This window comes from Strongylocentrotus purpuratus, unplaced genomic scaffold, assembly GCF_000002235.5.
Source record: "Strongylocentrotus purpuratus isolate Spur 01 unplaced genomic scaffold, Spur_5.0 spur5_scaffold_18, whole genome shotgun sequence".
NCBI classification, from domain to species: Eukaryota; Metazoa; Echinodermata; class Echinoidea; order Camarodonta; family Strongylocentrotidae; genus Strongylocentrotus; species Strongylocentrotus purpuratus.
Window position 1 is genome coordinate 28,818,639 of NW_022145603.1, and position 20,626 is coordinate 28,839,264.

Below are 20,626 nucleotides of genomic sequence, written 5' to 3' on the forward strand. Positions count from 1 at the left end.
CAAATAAAGAAAAAGCTATAAGAACATGTTTTGCAATAGTTTAAAAATCATATGAATGTCAGTTAAATTTATCTTCCACTTTCGAAAGTAAAGAGCAAGTCTAATTTTATACTTGGCTATTCTGTAAATATATCTTGTTGGACTTAACCAGCGCCTTAAAACCATCAATGTTTGGGGAGATTATTTTCATACAGTATCTGCGACAGTCATCTGCAACGGCTTATTATGCTTACATTGTAAACACGATCGCAACTAATTTCCGAAAATCAACCTAGCCTTGAAGTTTGCAAACATTACAATGACGAGGCAGTAATCTAGATTTGCCACTCCTCACCCTAGAGAGAAATGGGGGCCTGGTAAGATGACGAAAGATTAATTGCCATATGCACTCACAGTGACCATATGGTAGGAATACTTCCCAGGGGGTAGAGATGGTGTACATTATGCGTGAATGATGCGATGACCGGGGAAATAACATCTGTAAAGCGCTTGGAGACGGGATTTCGTATTAAGCGCTATATACATCCAGACTATTATTATTATTATCATTATTATATTATTATGTTTAATGAAATTCGACCTTGATTTCTCTTGGATATTCCAGTAGGGTATTAAAATAGCTCTTGAATTTGTTTAAAAAGGGTAGTTGCAATCGTGTAAGTAATAAATGTTCTTTTTTTGTCTTACATAACATTTCCAAACATTCCAACAAAAGGCTCTTGTATTTAATACCAAAATGCGTTGCATATCGTTTTTATACTGTTGATACATATGCTTACTAAAACATAAATAACAAGAAGAAAAAAACCAAAATGTACCTTCTCTGTTGTGCAATTCTTTTTTGTGTGATTCTTTTAACTTTAAATTTACACTGTACTTGTATACTTCTTTACATCTTGTTTTAATGTATTGTGTCTTCATTTGCAGTCAAGAAATGATCTCTTACACTGGTTACGATGTGAGAATGAGAGGGCGGGGGATTAGAGGTGAATAAAGAGAGAGGTCAAGTAGAGGTATTTTGGAACACGTTAGGGAAGTTATATATATATATATATATATATATATATATATATATATATATATATATATATATGTGTGTGTGTGTGTGTGTGTGTGTATTTATATATATTTATATATATATATATAAATATATATATATATATAAATTCACACAATTCACACAATTACATGTCTTCGTGGTGTATATTCACCCCGATGCCGACGCAGGTATTGCTTCTACCATGATACAGACAAAGGTTAATGAGATGGAGGACCAGGCCCCTGATTCCCCCAAAATTGTCCTAGGGGATTTCAACCATTGTCGGCTGGAGGACACTATGCCCCATTATCACCAGCATATCGATAGACCTACACGAGGTGGAAACATTCTAGACCGTTGTTATAGCTCAATAGAAAACGCATACAAAGCTATTACACAACCACCACTTGGACGTTCCGATCACAATGTGATCCACCTCTTGCCAAAGTACAAACAGAAGCTAAAACGAGAAAAAACGGTAAAAAAGACCATCCGTGTTTGGAATGTTAAGTCAACTGAAGACTTGCAGACAGCCTTTGACATCACAGACTGGGAATTGTTCTTTGGTTCTTGTGAGAACATTGATAAGATCACAGACACAATTAATAGTTACGTCATGTTCTGTGAGAGCCTTCACATTCAGTCAAAAACTGTTACTATCTACCCTAACAATAAACCATGGATAAATACTGAGCTAAAATCGATCATGCGAGAGAAAAGGGCTGCCTTTGACCGCGATGATATTGAGCAGGTTAGAGATCTGAATGAAAAACTAAAGAATGCAATCAATCGGGCGAAAAGATGCTACAAAGATAAGCTAGAAAGCTGCTCCGAGAATAATAACTTAAAAGGAGCATGGAAATGTTTAGAAACCATGACCGATTATAAAAGAAAAGAAAATGCATTTGTAAACATTGATGATCCAAAACAAAAAGCTGATCAATTAAATGTTTTCTATTGCCGATTTGACAAACACGACTTTCATGATACTATCAAGGAGCAGGAAGTATTGCTCCGATCAATGAATGACCATCCGATCTAGATCGACGAGCAAGAGGTACGAAGGCAGTTCAAAGCTGTGAACCCCCAAAAGGCTAACGGCCCAGATGGCATTAGAGGTCGAGTGATGAAAACGTGCGCCAGCCAACTGGCTACCCCGTATACGGCGCTTTTCCAGATGTCCGTTGACCAATGCAAAATCCCGGCATGCTGGAAATCATCCGTCATCACTCCAGTAGCCAAGCAACCCCGCCCTACAGAAGACAACGACTTTCGACCAATAGCGTTAACGTCGATTGTCATGAAATGCCTTGAGAGAATTGTCTTGAGAAATCTCATTCGACCGATTCGCTCTAGTATTGACCCCCTTCAATTTGCATATCAACCGCAGAGATGTGCGAATGATGCTGTTCTTTCTTTTGTACACACGCTACAAGAACATTTGGACACACCGAGACGTTACGCAAGGGCATTGTTCGTTGACTTTTCATCAGCCTTCAACACGATACAACCGCACCGTCTTATAGAGAAGCTGTTGCATCTGAAAGTGAAACCGTCTCTTATTTTGTGGATAACGGACTTTCTCCTCACGAGAAGCCAGAGAGTGAGAGTAAACAACATTTTGTCCGAACCACTGCACACCAACACTGGATCACCCCAGGGCTGTGTACTTTCCCCGATTATTTTCATTCTATATACTAATGACTGTCTATCCCATTTTAACAATGTTCATACTTTCAAGTATGCAGACGATACTGCCATATTAGGGCTGATTAAATATGATGAAAAGGATTACAGAGATTGTGTAGATAACTTCAACTCATGGTGTGTGGAAAACTATCTAGAACTGAATGTGCAGAAAACCAAAGAGATCCTGTTTGATTTTAGAATCAAAGTAGAAAGCAAACCAAGTGACCACCCTGTAAGCATTAAAGGCCAAGATATTGAAATTGTTACTTCATACAAATATTTGGGTATAAACATTGATAATGAACTGGTCTGGAATGGGCATACAAAAGCCCTCGCAACAAAAGGGAGCCAGCGAATGCACTTTCTGCGAAAGCTGCGTTCATACCATGTTGATAGGACCATACTGTCACTTTTTTATCGGTCCGTACGTAGTTGAAAGTATAATGACCTATGATTCTGTAGTGTGGTACAACAGTGCTAGAAAGAAAGACCAAGGAAAACTCAAAACCATTGTCAAACAAGCAGCCAAAATAATAGATAGACCAATGGACCTTGATGATGTTTGCAGAAACAGAGCAGTGGAAACGGATGTCAAGTTGTTAAGGGATTCAAGTCACCCCCTGAATGGAAATTATGTCAGGTTAAGAAATGGTAAAAGGTGGCAATCAAAGAAATCCCGCACTTCGAGGTACCTGAACTCTTATGTCCCGTATTCTATCCGTCTGCTGAATGAAATATAAAATGTAAAAATGTATCACCCGTATCTTATTTTGTTCTATTTGATTGTAGGAAATGATCAAAATTCCATTTGTATTTATTCTAGGACAAGTATATTTAACTACTTACAATAGCCATCTTTTCTCAAATTAAATGAAAAAGTTTCTTTTTCTATTTATACTCACATGTCGTAATATATTGCATGTTTACTAATAATTATCTCATACTGCCTCCAATAGGTATTCATATCTCATACATACTGCATTGAGTGCACTCATATTTTAGGTTTCATTTATAGGGACAATAATTGTTGTGGATCTATCAGAATATCAGGATATATACATGGTTAGTTTTTACTTGTTTCCACAATATAGACATTATGATAAATATGTTTTATTGTTAAACTGTCTGTGTTTTATATGTGCCTTGTTATATTTTGTTATCATAATGATATAATGAGTCAAACTAATGATTATAATAACAATTCAAACAATAATAATAATAATAATAATAGTATTAGTAATATTGATAATGATAATAGTAATAATAGTTACAATGTTATATTGTTCTGGTAATTACTCTGGATACATAAACAAATATTGAATATAATGTAAATTCAAAGAAAATATCTATATAATGTGAATGTTAAAGTGCTATATGTTCATTCTCTCTATATACTCGTTGTATGTTGTATGTATCATGTTACATGTACATTTTATTTATTCTTCTATGTGAACAATGCATGTAAACGAAACGAATTTCCTTTTGGACCAATAAATTTGAATTGAATTGAATTGAATATATATATATGTATGTGTCGGGTAGTGCGTGTGTATGTTTGCAAGTAACGCATATAAAAGAAAAAGTTGAATTCTAATTAAGATTAAAAATAGCTCTTGACATTTCTTGTTCCTTGTTCCTTGTTTCGAATCGGTAATACGTTAATGTAATCAAAGAAATAGTATCTCTTTGATGTAATGGAGTAGCGGACAACTCTTACATTTGTTCCAACACAAACAAATTACTCAAATATATATATATTTTTTTAACGTATTAATCATGAAGGTCTTTTCCTTTTAGATGACCTATAATAATAGGCTATCCAAAATATATTTTAAATATATCCCAAAGCGTAAAAGCCACTGAAGAGAAAAACACAAATAAAATATATTGTGGACACGACGAACGGGAGAATTAGCTACGTCATACTGCATTTCTAATGTGAGATTCGCAGAGAATTAGTGATTTTTTTTTTTTAACACGACCTTCATTGGGCGTGTTGCCATCCACCAAGCGCACCTGCAGTGTTCTAGGGGGTGCCTGAGTAGTGGCTGTTTATAAAACAAAAATTGTGAAGCTCTTTTGCATATTAAGACCCAAAACATATTTTTTTAAAGCACGGAACATGACTCAACAAAATTGTCATGAATAAGGACACAATGGGTATTTGAGATGAATGTCAACTACTCGTTGTTTACCCAACAGAAGCATACAAACAAATGTCAAACTTGGACAATGCACAAACTGATATATACCATGTTCATGCGATCAAAAAGTTTAGAGTGTTTTTTTTTGGTTGCTATCTTTTAAACTGTTGTCAGTATAGGCATTCACTTTACTTTACTGACCTCAAGGCCTCTATACATAATATTATTACTACCACGGCTTTAGCCCTGCTGCCCTAAGGCTAAAGCGAATTGAAGGATAAACTCCTTCCAAGTACCTATTTACTACACCTGGGTGGAGTGTGGCAAATGTAGATTACTGTGTTACCGAACGACATTAGTGCCGCGGCGGGACTCGAACCACGAACCATGTGATACACATTTTGGTGATATATCCTCAATACCACAACAGTTTTGGTCAACATAGACTCTAATCTCGTGCAAACGAAACCTTTCTTGTATGGTTTTAAATCTACACTGTAAAAAAAAATCTCTGTAATTTTACAGCAAATCTGCTGGCAGCAGAGTCGCCATAAATTATGTTGTAAAAATACAGATTGGTTGTTATTTTCTCCTACAAACATTTCATGTATTTTCTTTTACAAATTGTATGTTGATTAAAATTACACCAGAATGAATGTAAAAACATAGTACAAAAATGTTTGTTAATTTGGTTTACAGCTGCTTTGGTGTGGAAGTACCTTTTTGTGTATTTGTATTTGAAGCAATTTTGTTTTATTTGTTTACACCACCATGTAATTTTACAGAATGAATGTAAAAATATAGTACAAAAACGTTGTATAAATACAAATGTTTGTTAATTTGGTTTACAGCTTTCCCTTCTTCCTTTTGAGTACAGACCTCTTTACAGAGTATTATCGTACTATACTGGGGGTGTGCAGGTGGACCACTTCACCGGGGTTTCCCCCTACTCTTATACGAATAGTGCAGTGGGTTCTTAACGTGCAAAGGTAGTGACTCTTCTCTACACGAGGCCTCCATTTAACGTCCTATCCGAGGGATGGAGTGTTTTCCACTTGACATAACCTGCGTCTATGAACAAGGGAAGGGGCACGTTAACACACAACGCAGGTTTCAGTCATCCGCTTGGGTGGGAGTCGAACCCGGGATCTTTGGTTCGACAGACGGACGCTTTACCGACTGAGCCAACTCGCCTCCCTTTGGTGTGGAAGTATCTTTTTGTGTATTTGTATTTGACCCAATTTTGTTTTATTTTTTTTACACCACCATGTAATTTTACAGCATGAATGTAGAAATATAGTACACATTCAAAGTCTCTGGGACTTCATTCATATGCAAATGAGCATCCTCCGCATCGTGTATAAGAAGCCCACTCAAAGCCACGTGCATCAGTATTCAAAGACAAAAGGCTCATTCAATCATGCAAAGAAGGGCGGGAAAAAGACAACAAAATCAATTGTATTAATAGTCACACTGACAGAACATTCAATCAGGGAGGGACATGATTCCTCATATTAGGCTTATACTTCGTAGAATATAAATTAAACTTCAATATTAAATTTCTTTTAAATCTCGTTTAATTTAATTATTCTACTTCGTAACGCCTAATTATTCGAAATCATGTCTGGGATTTTAAAGTTGGAAAACGGAATCTGTAAATATGCTACAGTATATGTGAAATAAGTTTCATGAAATGTAAAATGCTGTCCAATCAAAACGACATTATAAAAACAGAATTTTGTTAAAGAATCTAGTAACTGCATTCAATTAAATCACATCGAAGTAAAACTGCACCATATCCATTCAATTTAAGAAATCGTTGTACGAATACAGACATCTGTAAAAATACATTTAGGTAAACAATTTCATCTGTAAAATTACAGGCAAACTGTATTAGTAACTCTATTTTGCCCTAAAATTACAGGCAAACTGTATTAGTAACCCTATTTTGCCTTAAAATTACAAATTTCTGATGTAAGTAAGTCTCACAATAAAAATGAAGTATTTTTACGGGATAGATCTGTAAAATTACAGGCAAACTGTATTGGTACTCTTTTTTGCCTTAAAATTACAAATTTCTGATGTAAATCAGTCTCACAATAAAAATGAAGTACTTTTGCGGAATATATGTAAAAATACATCCGAATTGCTGTATTTAGTTAAAACGTTACAAATCTGTATTTTTTTCCTGTAAAAATACAGATATTTTTTTACAGTGTATTATTATACATGGATTGATATATGAATAGTTATTTACCAAAATCAAACAAACAGTACACACGTGATTTGGGAACACCTGATAGAAATGAATTTAAAATTATCACAGAACTTGCATACAAAAAATTACCTAAACCATTGCACTCATACGGAATGGAAAAGGCTTGAAAATTCCCCATGTGATGACTGGTTGGAAGAAAGGGGTTGGGGCGGTACCCTTTAAATTCAAATTTTTCGGGTAGGTGTCTAGTAAGGGTAACTCTAACCGTAGAAGTGTCGTGGTATAAATGGATATGTCACCGTGCTGAAGATAAGCTGGTTCGTGGTTATAGTTGCACTTCGGCACCGACGTCTTTTGGCTAGACATTAATCAACATTTTCCACTCTCCACCCAGGTTATGTAAAAGGGTACCAGGTAGGAAGAAATTCCTAAAATGCCAGAAAGCTTTATCAGGGTAGCTCGGCTAATACTAAGGTAAGAGTACAGCGCTTAGATATATTATTATTAAACGCTATATCAATGCTATTACTGTTATTAATATCGTCATCATTACTATAATCGTTTTCATTATCATTATTATCATTATTATCACCACTGCTGATTAATTTGTACTAATTGCTTATTAGAAGCTATGCAAATAAAACTAATCTTCTCTTTTGGTTTGTTTGTTAATTTTGTTCTGTTTGTTTTTCTTAACTGGGTTTTCTAATTGCTGTTAGGGACGGTATAGTCTGAATGTTTCTGAGTTTTTTCAAACATGTCTTTTATTGTTCCTGTCCTATAGTTTGTTATATTTCCTTACAGTCGGGAGTGGATGAAGCTTTTATGCAATTAAAATAACAGATTCATTTTTGTATTTACAATAGCTTATACAAATCTTTTACCAGAAAAGTGTCTTTCACTTTAGAGTAGACTTTAGGCCTACATTTATGCTAAATAAGGTATGGATTAATGTTTGTTTTTTTAAAACATGCCCATGCTACCAACAACTCTCCGTTAAAATAAAAAACCGGAAGCAGGATTTGTTTCTATCATGATGAGTAGGCTAACATCGATGATAGGCGTCGGCTACCATAACCTGACTGATTTCATAAACGATGATTCTATAATCAGCTATCCATGGTTTATACGTATATTGTTTCAGCCATGCACTTCGACAAATCCCATCTTCTTTTACCGTGTAAAAGGGTAATAAACATAAAACTAAATGCTTTCCTTTCCCATACTCCATTGTATGTATCCCTTTCAGGGCCTGATTTTCTGTATGGGCTAAATTGAGGAAAATAGAGCCTACCAATACTTCGCTCTGTGGGGGGGGGGGGGTAGTATGCATAATTCATTTATTGTATTTGACCCCAGTGGGGGGGGGGGGAAGTATGCATAATTCATTTTTTGTGTTTGACCCCAGGGGGGCGGGGGGGGGGCCCGTCGGGTCCCCCCGTGGATCCGCGTCTGTGTAGGCCTATAGTATACTTTAAATCGCAAAGCACTTTTCTTACAAAGGCTTTGACAAGATTTGCTATTTTAAATGCATAAACAGCTTGATACACTCCCGGCTGTGAGAAAATGTTTACAAATTCAACTACAGGAACGATAAATAACATCTTTGGAAAAATCCGAAAATTCCGAATTTACCGTCCCTAACAAAAATTAAAAAAACTAGTTAAGAAAACAAACAGAACAAATTTAACAAACAAAGAAATAAAACAAGAACATTTGCTTTTTATTTGATTAGCGTATCATAACCAGTTAGTTCAAAGTAATCTGTATTAACAAAAGAAGAAATAAGCAGACCTGCTATTTATATCTGTCCTATGCAGACAATTTGATGTGGCTTTGTAAATACGGGGAGCATTCCCTTAGATTCCGTTTTGTTTAGTATTTGTTTGTTTGTTTATTTAAATACGGTGATTAAAACCATGCTTTCAGCTTGGCATATTTGTTTTTCAGCATGTCCGTAAATGGTACATTAAAATATATATGAATAAACAGATGAAATACAAAATTAAACAATAAAAATACATAACAGTAAAACAGGATAATGTTGTTGCTAGCTCATGCCAGCATAGACATTCACTTTACTCTACTGACCTGAACATTTGACTCCAGCATCCTCCGCATGGCTGCAGTTATTCTCAAACAATCCTGGATGCTGGCATTCCCCAAGGTTGTCTTCTGTCCCCAGGCAAGTCACGTTGTCAAGGATAATAGGTCCCTCTCCTGCTCCATACCCTTGTGTTAACTGCGCCTCACCCAGACCCAGCATCCTACAAATTACGTGACCGTCGCTGATGTCCCAGAGGTCATCGCACACCGTTCCCCAGGAGCCGTTGTAGTAGACCTCCACCCGACCCTCTCGATCCGTTGCGCCATCAACGAGACGCACCTGGAGGTAAACTACAGGCCTTATCTGGGGAGGGATTGTCGTGGGTGGAGCATCAGTAGCGCTGGAATCTAAGGGTGGGTGATTTGAGAAAGTTTATGGTATAGATTAGTGTTTTGCCAAAGGAGATTAGTGCCGCGGCAGGAATCGAACCGAAAACCATGTGATCCACATTCTGGTGATGTAACCTCAAGACCACAGTACCTCTGCTAAAAATAGACTCAAATCTTGTGTAAACAAAGCCTTTAATTCTTTTATTTCGATTCCATCATTATAAATTGATTGATACATGAATAATTATTTAACAAAACTATACAAACAATATTGACGTGATTCGGAAATGAATTTTAAAAAGTGACAGAACTTGCATACGCAAATTAACCTATACCACTGCACTCATAAGGAATGTAAAAGGCTTAAAAATAACCCATAAAATAGCTGATAGGGAGGAAAGTGATATGTCACCGGGCTGAAGATAAGCTGGTTCGCGGTTATAGTTCCACTTCGGCACCGATCTCATTTGGCTAGACATTAATCAACATTTGCCAATCTCCATCCAGGTTATTACTATTATTGTTATCATTATTATAATCTTTTTCTTAATCATCATCACCATCGCATATCTCTTTCCTTTTTTAAATAGAGATTACTTTGTACTAACCGCTTATACACAGCTATGCAAATAATGTTTTTTTTTTGTTCTTTTTGTTGGTTGTTTGTTAATTTTGTTCTTTTTGGTTTTCTTAACTAGCTTTTCTAATTACTGTTTCTGATTTTAGGTAGTGTATCAAACGTTTCTGCCTTTAAAAAATCAGATTTATTTACCATAGCTTGTCAAAAGCCTTTGCAAAGAGAAACAAGTGTCTTGCATTTAAAGTTATACTATGGGCCTACAGTTACGCTAAATAAGGTATGGATTAATGTTTGTTTATGAAAAGTCCCCATGCTACCAACACATCTCCGTCAAAAAAAAAACACCAGGACGCAGGATTTGTTCTATCATTATAAGTAGACTAACATCAATGATAGGCGTCGGCTACCATAACCTGACTGATTTCATAAACGATGATTCTATAAACAGCTATCCATGGTTTATACGTATATTGTTTCAGCCAGTTCGAGGAATCCCATCTTCTTTTACTGTGTAAAAGGGAACTAAACATAAAACAAAATGCTTTCGTTTCCCATAGGCCATTGTATGTATCCCTTTCAGGGCCTGATTTTCTGTCAACAAAAAATATTTGTTTTCTTATTTGCTTAGCTTATCATAACCAGTGAGTACATAGTAATCTGTATTAAAAAAGGAAAGAAATAAGGAGACTGGCAATTTCTATATAATATTTGGGAAATTCAGTTTTAGGTAAAATTTGCACAACAGTTTAATATGGAGTTCCTATACTGTATAAAAGGGATTGGGTATCTTTGTCTCAAATTCTAAACAAAATCCTGGATTTAGCTCATGCTGCATTCATAATTATAATCAAACCTTTAGGTCACTCAGGAATGGGATTCCTGAGTGACCTAAAGGTTTAATTATAATTATATATATATCTGTACAGCGCTTTGAGAGGGCTTTCGGTCTTGAAAAGCGCTATATAAGAACTAGCTATTATTATTATTATAACTATATAGCGGATATGAGACTTCTTTAAATTCCGTCTACGAAACACTGTCGATCAAAGGATAGCTTTTTTTCAACTTGATTAATTAAAAGGCTAGGCCTATACCAATCACAGATTCCTTTCCTTCTCTCTCTCTCTCTCTCTCTCTCATTTCCCTCATCATCTCCCTCATATTCATCATCATCATCATCTCCTTTTCTCTATTTCTACCTCTCTCTCACTCTCGCCCCCTCTCTCTCTACCTGTCTCGTCTCTCATTTTGGAGCAAGCCGGGTGGCATTTGGCGCACGCCATATGGCACCCAGTTTATTCCACTTGGCGACACATGCCGAGCGGACATTAATTCGGCGCCACAGCGAGCCACTACGCGCCAATCACTACGCGCCGGCACCAACTGGCGCTGGCCCAGTGGACTTCTACCTTTAACAAACAAACAAATAACAACTAAAGATGTGCTTTTTATTGCAAAGCGTATCATAACCAGCTAGTACAAAGTAATCTGTATTGAAAAAAGGAAATAAATAAGCAGACTGGCAATTTCTATCTGTCATATGCAGATAATTAGGTGGTCTGTCGATGACAGATCACCTATTGATTTCGTTAGAATTTTCTTTCTTTATTTATTTATTTATTTATTCTTTATTAGGTGGACTGTCAACGACAGATCACCTATTGATTTCGTTAGAATTTTCTTTCTTTATTCTTTCTTTATTCTTTATTAGGTGGTCTGTCAACGACAGATCACCTATTGATTTCGCTAGAATTTTCTTTCTTTCTTTATTCTTTATTTTTATTTCTTCCGTACACTTTTTTGTCCACACGTTTACTCGAAATCGACATGGTCAATTTCCTTTGAATTTCTGTCAGTCATCAAGCCCTATGATTTCAAGTCTAATTAACTTTTTCAAGTTCATTGGGTCATCGTGACGTCATCCAGGCGCCATTTTGTAAAAATCAGGTCATTATCATATCTCGATAACAAGTCATCAAACATCAACCATATTTGGTATACATCAACTTCAGGTTGAAGGTCAACGAAAAATGTCAAAAAATTCCGCGCGCGCACCTCGACGCACACGTACGCGCGCATTAAAATTTTGAAATGGTCAAATTCGTTCTAAATTAATTTTTCATACGTTTCAGGCCATTTTAAGCATTTTCAAAATTTGCGCGCGCATAATTATGCGCGCGCGTTTCCGCGCGTATCCGCGCGTCTTGGCATTTTGCAGCATAGAATCGCCAATTTTTTTCTGTTATCACATTTATTACATTTTACCAAGCATTTTGATACCTTGTTTACCTTTTTCCGACCAGTAATACTGCAATTAGCGGCTGTCAAAGTTGAACGCACGCGCCAACCTGCGCTATCTGTATCCACAATACATGGGCAAAAACATGCCTATACAAAATTCATTTTAACTCCTCAGAATTGATAGATAACCCCCAATTTCTTTCATATTTAAATAGATTATGAGTTGGAGGTATGATTTCATGTCTCATTTGACCCTCAATTAACTCATGACGTCATCATAATGGCCTCCAAACTCAAAATTTCAATTTGCATATTATGACGTCAGCATATTTCTGGAAAATTGACTGTATCTCTGTAAACAATGATCAATTTTCTTCCAAATTTTGATATGATCTAGCTTAGACAATTCTCTACAAATATAGTACAAACAATATTTCATTTTGACAAAGGTATCATGGCGTATTTTTGCGATTAAAGGTGGCATGTCAATTTTTCACATTTTGCGTGTATTCTCTATGGGACATGACTTTTTCTCAAAACTGGTTCTACATTCTCGTCTTTCGCGAGCAATATCTCCGTCGTTTTATCTTCATTTACGCTGAGCTTTGAGTATGTTGTAGCTGAGACAATAAGCTATCATAAGTGTGCCCTTTATTTTTCATTCAGATGCCGGGATCATGCTCATATTTCACTTCCAAAGTGGGATTTGAGAATTCCATTTCCCGTTTACGTGTAATCTCTATGGGAAATGTTTTGGTATATCCGTAACGCACTTGACTTCCGACCTCGAGGTCCCTGGTTCGAGTCCGGGCGTCTCCAACAATTTGTTTTCTTCACTTTTTTTTCTTTTTGACCTTTCACTGTACCATCTCCTTTCAATATTAAAACACGTACAATCGTAAATAATGTAATAAACAACCATATTTACTTTATTATTACCCTATTATCACTTGATCCATTACTTTTTGCGTGCAATCCTTATGGGAGATGACTTTTTCTCAAATCTGGATTCTACAAAATCTTGTCTTTTGCGAGCAATATCGCCGTTATTTCGGCTTGATTTTTGTTGATTTTTGAGTATGTTGTAGCTGTGACTATATACTATCTAAATGTTCTCTCATTTGTGTCAGTCTGATGTCATCATGGTCTGTTGATGATAATCATCAACATCATCATGATCATCATCATCATCATCATCGTCATCACCATTACTATCAAGATCATCATCATCATCATCATGATGATCATCATTGTTTACATGTCTATATAACTTCTCCCTTTCTCAATAAAGTAAATATTATAATCTATCATAAGACTTGAAGACAGACCACCTTAATCGTCCTCGTGACAATTTAAATTCTAGTTCTTTAGTTTTTTATTTCTTCCGTACACTTTTTTGTCCACACGTTTACTCGAAATCAACATGGTCAATTGCCTTCAAATTTCTGTCAGTCATCAAGCCCTATGATTTCAAGTCAAATTAACTTTTTCAAGGTCACTAGGTCATCGTGACGTCATCCAGGCGCCATTTTGTAAAAATCAGGTCATTATCATATCTCGATAACGAGTCATCAAAAATAAACCATATTTGGTATACATCAATTTCAGGTCAAAGGTCAACTAAAAATGTTAACAAATTCCGCGCGCGCACCTCGACGCGCACGTACGCGCGCATCAAAATTTTATAATGCTCCGATTCGTTTAAAATTAATTTTGCATACGTTTCAGGCCATTTTAAGCATTTTTAAAATTTGCGCGCGCGTAATTATGCGCGCGCGTTTCCGCGCGTATCCGCGCGTTCTGGCGTTTTGCAACATAGAATCGCCAAATTTTTTCTGTTATCACATTTATTACATTTTACCAAGCATTTTGATACCTTGTTTACCTTTTTTCGACCAGTAATAACGCAATTAGCGGCTGTCAAAGTTGAACGCACGCGCCGACCTGCGCTATCTGTATCCACAATACATGGGCAAAAACATGCCTATACAAAATTCATTTTAACTCTTCAGAATGAATAGATACCCTCCAATTTCTTTCATATTTAAATAGATTATGAGTTGGAGGTATGATTTCATGTCTCATTTGACCCTCAATTAACTCATGACGTCATCATAATGGCCTCCAAACTCAAAATTTCAATTTGCATATTATGACGTCAGCATATTTCTGGAAAATTGACTGTATCTCTGTAAACAATGATCAATTTTCTTCCAAATTTTGAAATGATCTAGCTTAGACAATTCTCTACAAATGCAGTCAACACAATATTTCATTTTGACAAAGGTATCATGGCGTATTTTTGCGATTAAAGGTGGCATGTCAATTTTTCACATTTTGCGTGTATTCTCTATGGGACATGACTTTTTCTCAAAACTGGTTCTACATTCTCGTCTTTCGCGAGCAATATCTCCGTCGTTTTATCTTCATTTACGCTGAGCTTTGAGTATGTTGTAGCTGAGACAATAAGCTATCATAAGTGTGCCCTTTATTTTTCATTCAGATGCCGGGATCATGCTCATATTTCACTTCCAAAGTGGGATTTGAGAATTCCATTTCCCGTTTACGTGTAATCTCTATGGGAAATGTTTTGGTATATCCGTAACGCACTTGACTTCCGACCTCGAGGTCCCTGGTTCGAGTCCGGGCGTCTCCAACAATTTGTTTTCTTCACTTTTTTTTCTTTTTGACCTTTCACTGTACCATCTCCTTTCAATATTAAAACACGTACAATCGTAAATAATGTAATAAACAACCATATTTACTTTATCCTTATGGGAGATGACTTTTTCTCAAATCTGGATTCTACAAAATCTTGTCTTTTGCGAGCAATATCGCCGTTATTTCGGCTTGATTTTTGTTGATTTTTGAGTATGTTGTAGCTGTGACTATATACTATCTAAATGTTCTCTCATTTGTGTCAGTCTGATGTCATCATGGTCTGTTGATGATAATCATCAACATCATCATGATCATCATCATCATCATCATCGTCATCACCATTACTATCAAGATCATCATCATCATCATCATGATGATCATCATTGTTTACATGTCTATATAACTTCTCCCTTTCTCAATAAAGTAAATATTATAATCTATCATAAGACTTGAAGACAGACCACCTTAATCGTCCTCGGGACAATTTAAATTCTAGTTCTTTAGTTTTTTATTTCTTCCGTACACTTTTTTGTCCACACGTTTACTCGAAATCAACATGGTCAATTGCCTTCAAATTTCTGTCAGTCATCAAGCCCTATGATTTCAAGTCAAATTAACTTTTTCAAGGTCACTAGGTCATCGTGACGTCATCCAGGCGCCATTTTGTAAAAATCAGGTCATTATCATATCTCGATAACGAGTCATCAAAAATAAACCATATTTGGTATACATCAATTTCAGGTCAAAGGTCAACTAAAAATGTTAACAAATTCCGCGCGCGCACCTCGACGCGCACGTACGCGCGCATCAAAATTTTATAATGCTCCGATTCGTTTAAAATTAATTTTGCATACGTTTCAGGCCATTTTAAGCATTTTTAAAATTTGCGCGCGCGTAATTATGCGCGCGCGTTTTCGCGCGTATCCGCGCGTCTTGGCATTTTGCAACATAGAATCGCCAAATTTTTTCTGTTATCACATTTATTACATTTTACCAAGCATTTTGATACCTTGTTTACCTTTTTTCGACCAGTAATAACGCAATTAGCGGCTGTCAAAGTTGAACGCACGCGCCGACCTGCGCTATCTGTATCCACAATACATGGGCAAAAACATGCCTATACCTTATCTATGTTACTTTTGTATTTTTGCTTTTTCTTCTAATTTAATTGTACGGGTTATAGTCTTCTCTTAATCAGAACACTGTGCGCTTAGAAACATCAGTATTAAGCGCCTAATAAATGTTATGTATTATTATTATTATTACAAAATTCATTTTAAATCTTCAGAATGAATAGATACCCTCCAATTTCTTTCATATTTAAATAGATTATGAGTTGGAGATATGATTTCATGCCTCATTTGACCCTCAATTAACTCATGACGTCATCATAATGGCCTCCGAACTCAAAATTTCAATTTGCATATTATGACGTCAGCATGGATAAATACTGAGCTAAAATCGATCATGCGCGAGAAAAGGGCTGCCTTTGACCGCGATGATTTTGAGCAGGTTAGAGATCTGAATGAAAAACTAAAGAATGCAATCAATCGGGCGAAAAGATGCTACAAAGATAAGCTAGAAAGCTGCTCCGAGAATAATAACTTAAAAGGAGCATGGAAATGTTTAGAAACCATGACTGATTATAAAAGAAAAGAAAATGCATTTGTAAACATTGATGATCCAAAACAAAAAGCTGATCAATTAAATGTTTTCTATTGCCGATTTGACAAACACGACTTTCATGATACTATCAAGGAGCAGGAAGTATTGCTCCGATCTCGATCGACGAGCAAGAGGTACGAAGGCAGTTCAAAGCTGTGAACCCCCAAAAGGCTAACGGCCCAGATGGCATTAGAGGTCGAGTGATGAAAACGTGCGCCAGCCAACTGGCTACCCCGTATACGGCGCTTTTCCAGATGTCCGTTGACCAATGCAAAATCCCGGCATGCTGGAAATCATCCGTCATCACTCCAGTAGCCAAGCAACCCCGCCCTACAGAAGACAACGACTTTCGACCAATAGCGTTAACGTCGATTGTCATGAAATGCCTTGAGAGAATTGTCTTGAGAAATCTCATTGGACCGATTCGCTCTAGTATTGACCCCCTTCAATTTGCATATCAACCGCAGAGATGTGCGAATGTGCCCTGTCACATTCATTGTAATGATCAACGATGCTGCTGAAAATTGTGACTACTGGAAGTATGTCGATGATTTGTCACTTGTGGAAGTTGTTCATCACTCGCGGCCGTCAGAAATGCAGTCGAATCTCGATTCCTTAAGTCGCTGGTGTGATGACAACAATATGGCTCCTAAACCAGAAAAGTGTCAAGTGTTGCAAGTCTCTTTTCTTCGTCATGCTCCTCCCCCTGTTCATTTGTCCATTCGTGATGTACCCTTGCAATCCTGCTCATCTTTTAAACTTCTTGGTGTTATCGTTCAGGATGATCTAAAATGGAAAGAGCAGGTGAAACGCATGGTTGGAAATGCATCACGTCGCCTCTTCATTCTATGTAAACTCAAGAAGTTTGGTGTCAAACCGGAGGATCTCGTGTTCATATACTCTGTGTACATACGACCAATACTAGAGTATGCAGTACCTGTTTGGGGAACAAGTTTAACTCTGTGCCAGTCTGCTGAAATTGAACGAGTACAGAAGAGAGCTCTTCGCATGATTTGTTACCCGACTGACTCTCACTATGATGACCTTCTTCACCAATTTGACATTTCATCTCTTGATAGCCGACGTGTTGAGATCCTCACGCGATTTGCGAAATCACTTCTGGGTTCTCAAAGACACCGCCATCTCCTGCCACAACCGCGCCATGTGAATACTTGCCGCAGTTTAAGAAACTCCGATCATTTGTCCCTTCCACGTTGCAGAACCCAGCGTTACAAACAATCGGCAGTTCCCTCTCTTGTTCGTTTGCTAAATTCGATCAACTGAAATCTTGTTAGATCTGTTTTATGTATTGTCATTTTTCGAACTCTCTCCCTCTCTCCGTCTCTCTCTCTCTCTCTCTTCCTCCCTTTCTCTAGCTCTTTCTCTCTCCTTCTCCTTTCCCTCCTCCCCTCTCCCACTGTTTCTCTGTTTCTGTCTTGTATTTCCTCTTCTCAATTTTCTGACAATGTGATAATTACTCATTAATAATGTTCACCAACATGTATAGGTCATTGACATTCACCAATTTTAAACAGTATAATAACAATTCCATAATGGCATTCTTAGTCATGTAGCATTTGACATTTCCGCATTATGTGCACTTTACTTTTACAATGCTTCATTAAGCTGAATCAACTCAATTTTCGTTCAATTGCTTACATTTTGTTTTTGTCATGAATTGAACTCTCTTTTTTTTTCTCGTTATCCTTTCCCTCTCCCTCTCTTCCACTTTTCACTCTTTATTTCTTCTTTCTTCTCTCCTTCTCCTTTCCCTCCTCCCCTCTCCCACTGTTTCTCTATTTCTGTCTTGTATTTCCTCTTCTCAATTTTCTGACAATGTGATAATTACTCATTAATAATGTTCACCAATATGTATAGGTCGTTGACATTCACCAATTTTAAACAGTATAATAACAATTCCATAATGGCATTCGTATTAATGTATCATTTGACATTTCCGTATTATGTGCATTTTACTTTTACAATGCTTCATTAAGCTGAATCAACTCAATTCTCGTTCATTTGCTTACATTTTTTTGTCATGAATTGAACTCTTTTTTCTCTCGTTATCCTTTCCCTCTCCCTCTCTTCCACTTTTCACTCTTCATTTCTTCTCTCTTCTCAATTCACTGACAAACTGATTATCACAATTTTATAACTTACAATATTTTTTTTTTTTCCTTCATACTTTAAGTTATTACTGAATTTTTAATTCAACTGTTTTTAATGCATTTTGATATGATACAATGTGAGCAATGTAATTTAACTTATTACTGAATTTTTAAATCTACTGTTTTTAATGCATTTTTATATGATACATTGTAAGCCAATTATTGTTAGTCTTTGGACTTTTTATTTGGTATATTTGTAATAAAACCGAAATTGAATTGAATTGAATTGAATTGAATGATGCCGTTCTTTCTTTTGTGCACACGCTACAAGAACATTTGGACACACCGAGACGTTACGCAAGGGCATTGTTCGTTGACTTTTCATCAGCCTTCAACACGATACAACCGCACCGTCTTATAGAGAAGCTGTTGCATCTGAAAGTGAAACCGTCTCTTATTTTGTGGATAACGGACTTTCTCCTCACGAGAAGCCAGAGAGTGAGAGTAAACAACATTTTGTCCGAACCACTGCACACCAACACTGGATCACCCCAGGGCTGTGTACTTTCCCCGATTATTTTCATTCTATATACTAATGACTGTCTATCCCATTTTAACAATGTTCATACTTTCAAGTATGCAGACGATACTGCCATATTAGGGCTGATTAAATATGATGAAAAGGATTACAGAGATTGTGTAGATAACTTCAACTCATGGTGTGTGGAAAACTATCTAGAACTGAATGTGCAGAAAACCAAAGAGATCCTGTTTGATTTTAGAATCAAAGTAGAAAGCAAACCAAGTGACCACCCTGTAAGCATTAAAGGCCAAGATATTGAAATTGTTACTTCATACAAATATTTGGGTATAAACATTGATAATGAACTGGTCTGGAATGGGCATACAAAAGCCCTCGCAACAAAAGGGAGCCAGCGAATGCACTTTCTGCGAAAGCTGCGTTCATACCATGTTGATAGGACCATACTGTCACTTTTTTATCGGTCCGTACGTAGTTGAAAGTATAATGACCTATGATTCTGTAGTGTGGTACAACAGTGCTAGAAAGAAAGACCAAGGAAAACTCAAAACCATTGTCAAACAAGCAGCCAAAATAATAGATAGGCCAATGGACCTTGATGATGTTTGCAGAAACAGAGCAGTGGAAACGGCTGTCAAGTTGTTAAGGGATTCAAGTCACCCCCTGAATGGAAATTATGTCAGGTTAAGAAATGGTAAAAGGTGGCAATCAAAGAAATCCCGCACTTCGAGGTACCTGAACTCTTATGTCCCGTATTCTATCCGTCTGCTGAATGAAATATAAAATGTAAAAATGTATCACCCGTATCTTATTTTGTTCTATTTGATTGTAGGAAATGATCAAAATTCCATTTGTATTTATTCTAGGACAAGTATATTTAACTACTTACAATAGCCATCTTTTCTCAAATTAAATGAAAAAGTTTCTTTTTCTATTTATACTCACATGTCGTAATATATTGCATGTTTACTAATAATTATCTCATACTGCCTCCAATAGGTATTCATATCTCATACATACTGCATTGAGTGCACTCATATTTTAGGTTTCATTTATAGGGACAATAATTGTTGTGGATCTATCAGAATATCAGGATATATACATGGTTAGTTTTTACTTGTTTCCACCATATAGACATTATGATAAATATGTTTTATTGTTAAACTGTCTGTGTTTTATATGTGCCTTGTTATATTTTGTTATCATAATGATATAATGAGTCAAACTAATGATTATAATAACAATTCAAACAATAATAATAATAACTAGACTTTAATTCGTCACTTAGACGAATTAGGTGA

At 36.3% G+C, this 20,626-nt stretch overlaps 1 protein-coding gene across 1 annotated transcript in view; it reads right to left on the reverse strand.

Moving 5' to 3' along the window:
- LOC115925264 (deleted in malignant brain tumors 1 protein-like) overlaps positions 1 to 9,627 on the reverse strand; it is a 31,325-nt gene extending 21,698 nt beyond the window's left edge. Inside the window, exons 1-2 of the mRNA XM_030988906.1 lie at positions 9,182 to 9,627; positions 4,711 to 4,776 (exon numbers count right to left, since the gene is read on the reverse strand). Of these exons, the coding sequence (XP_030844766.1) occupies positions 4,711 to 4,776; positions 9,182 to 9,356 (241 nt within the window). The 5' untranslated portion in view covers positions 9,357 to 9,627. The remainder of the gene's footprint in view (positions 1 to 4,710; positions 4,777 to 9,181) is intronic.
- Positions 9,628 to 20,626: the final 10,999 nt, after the last annotated feature.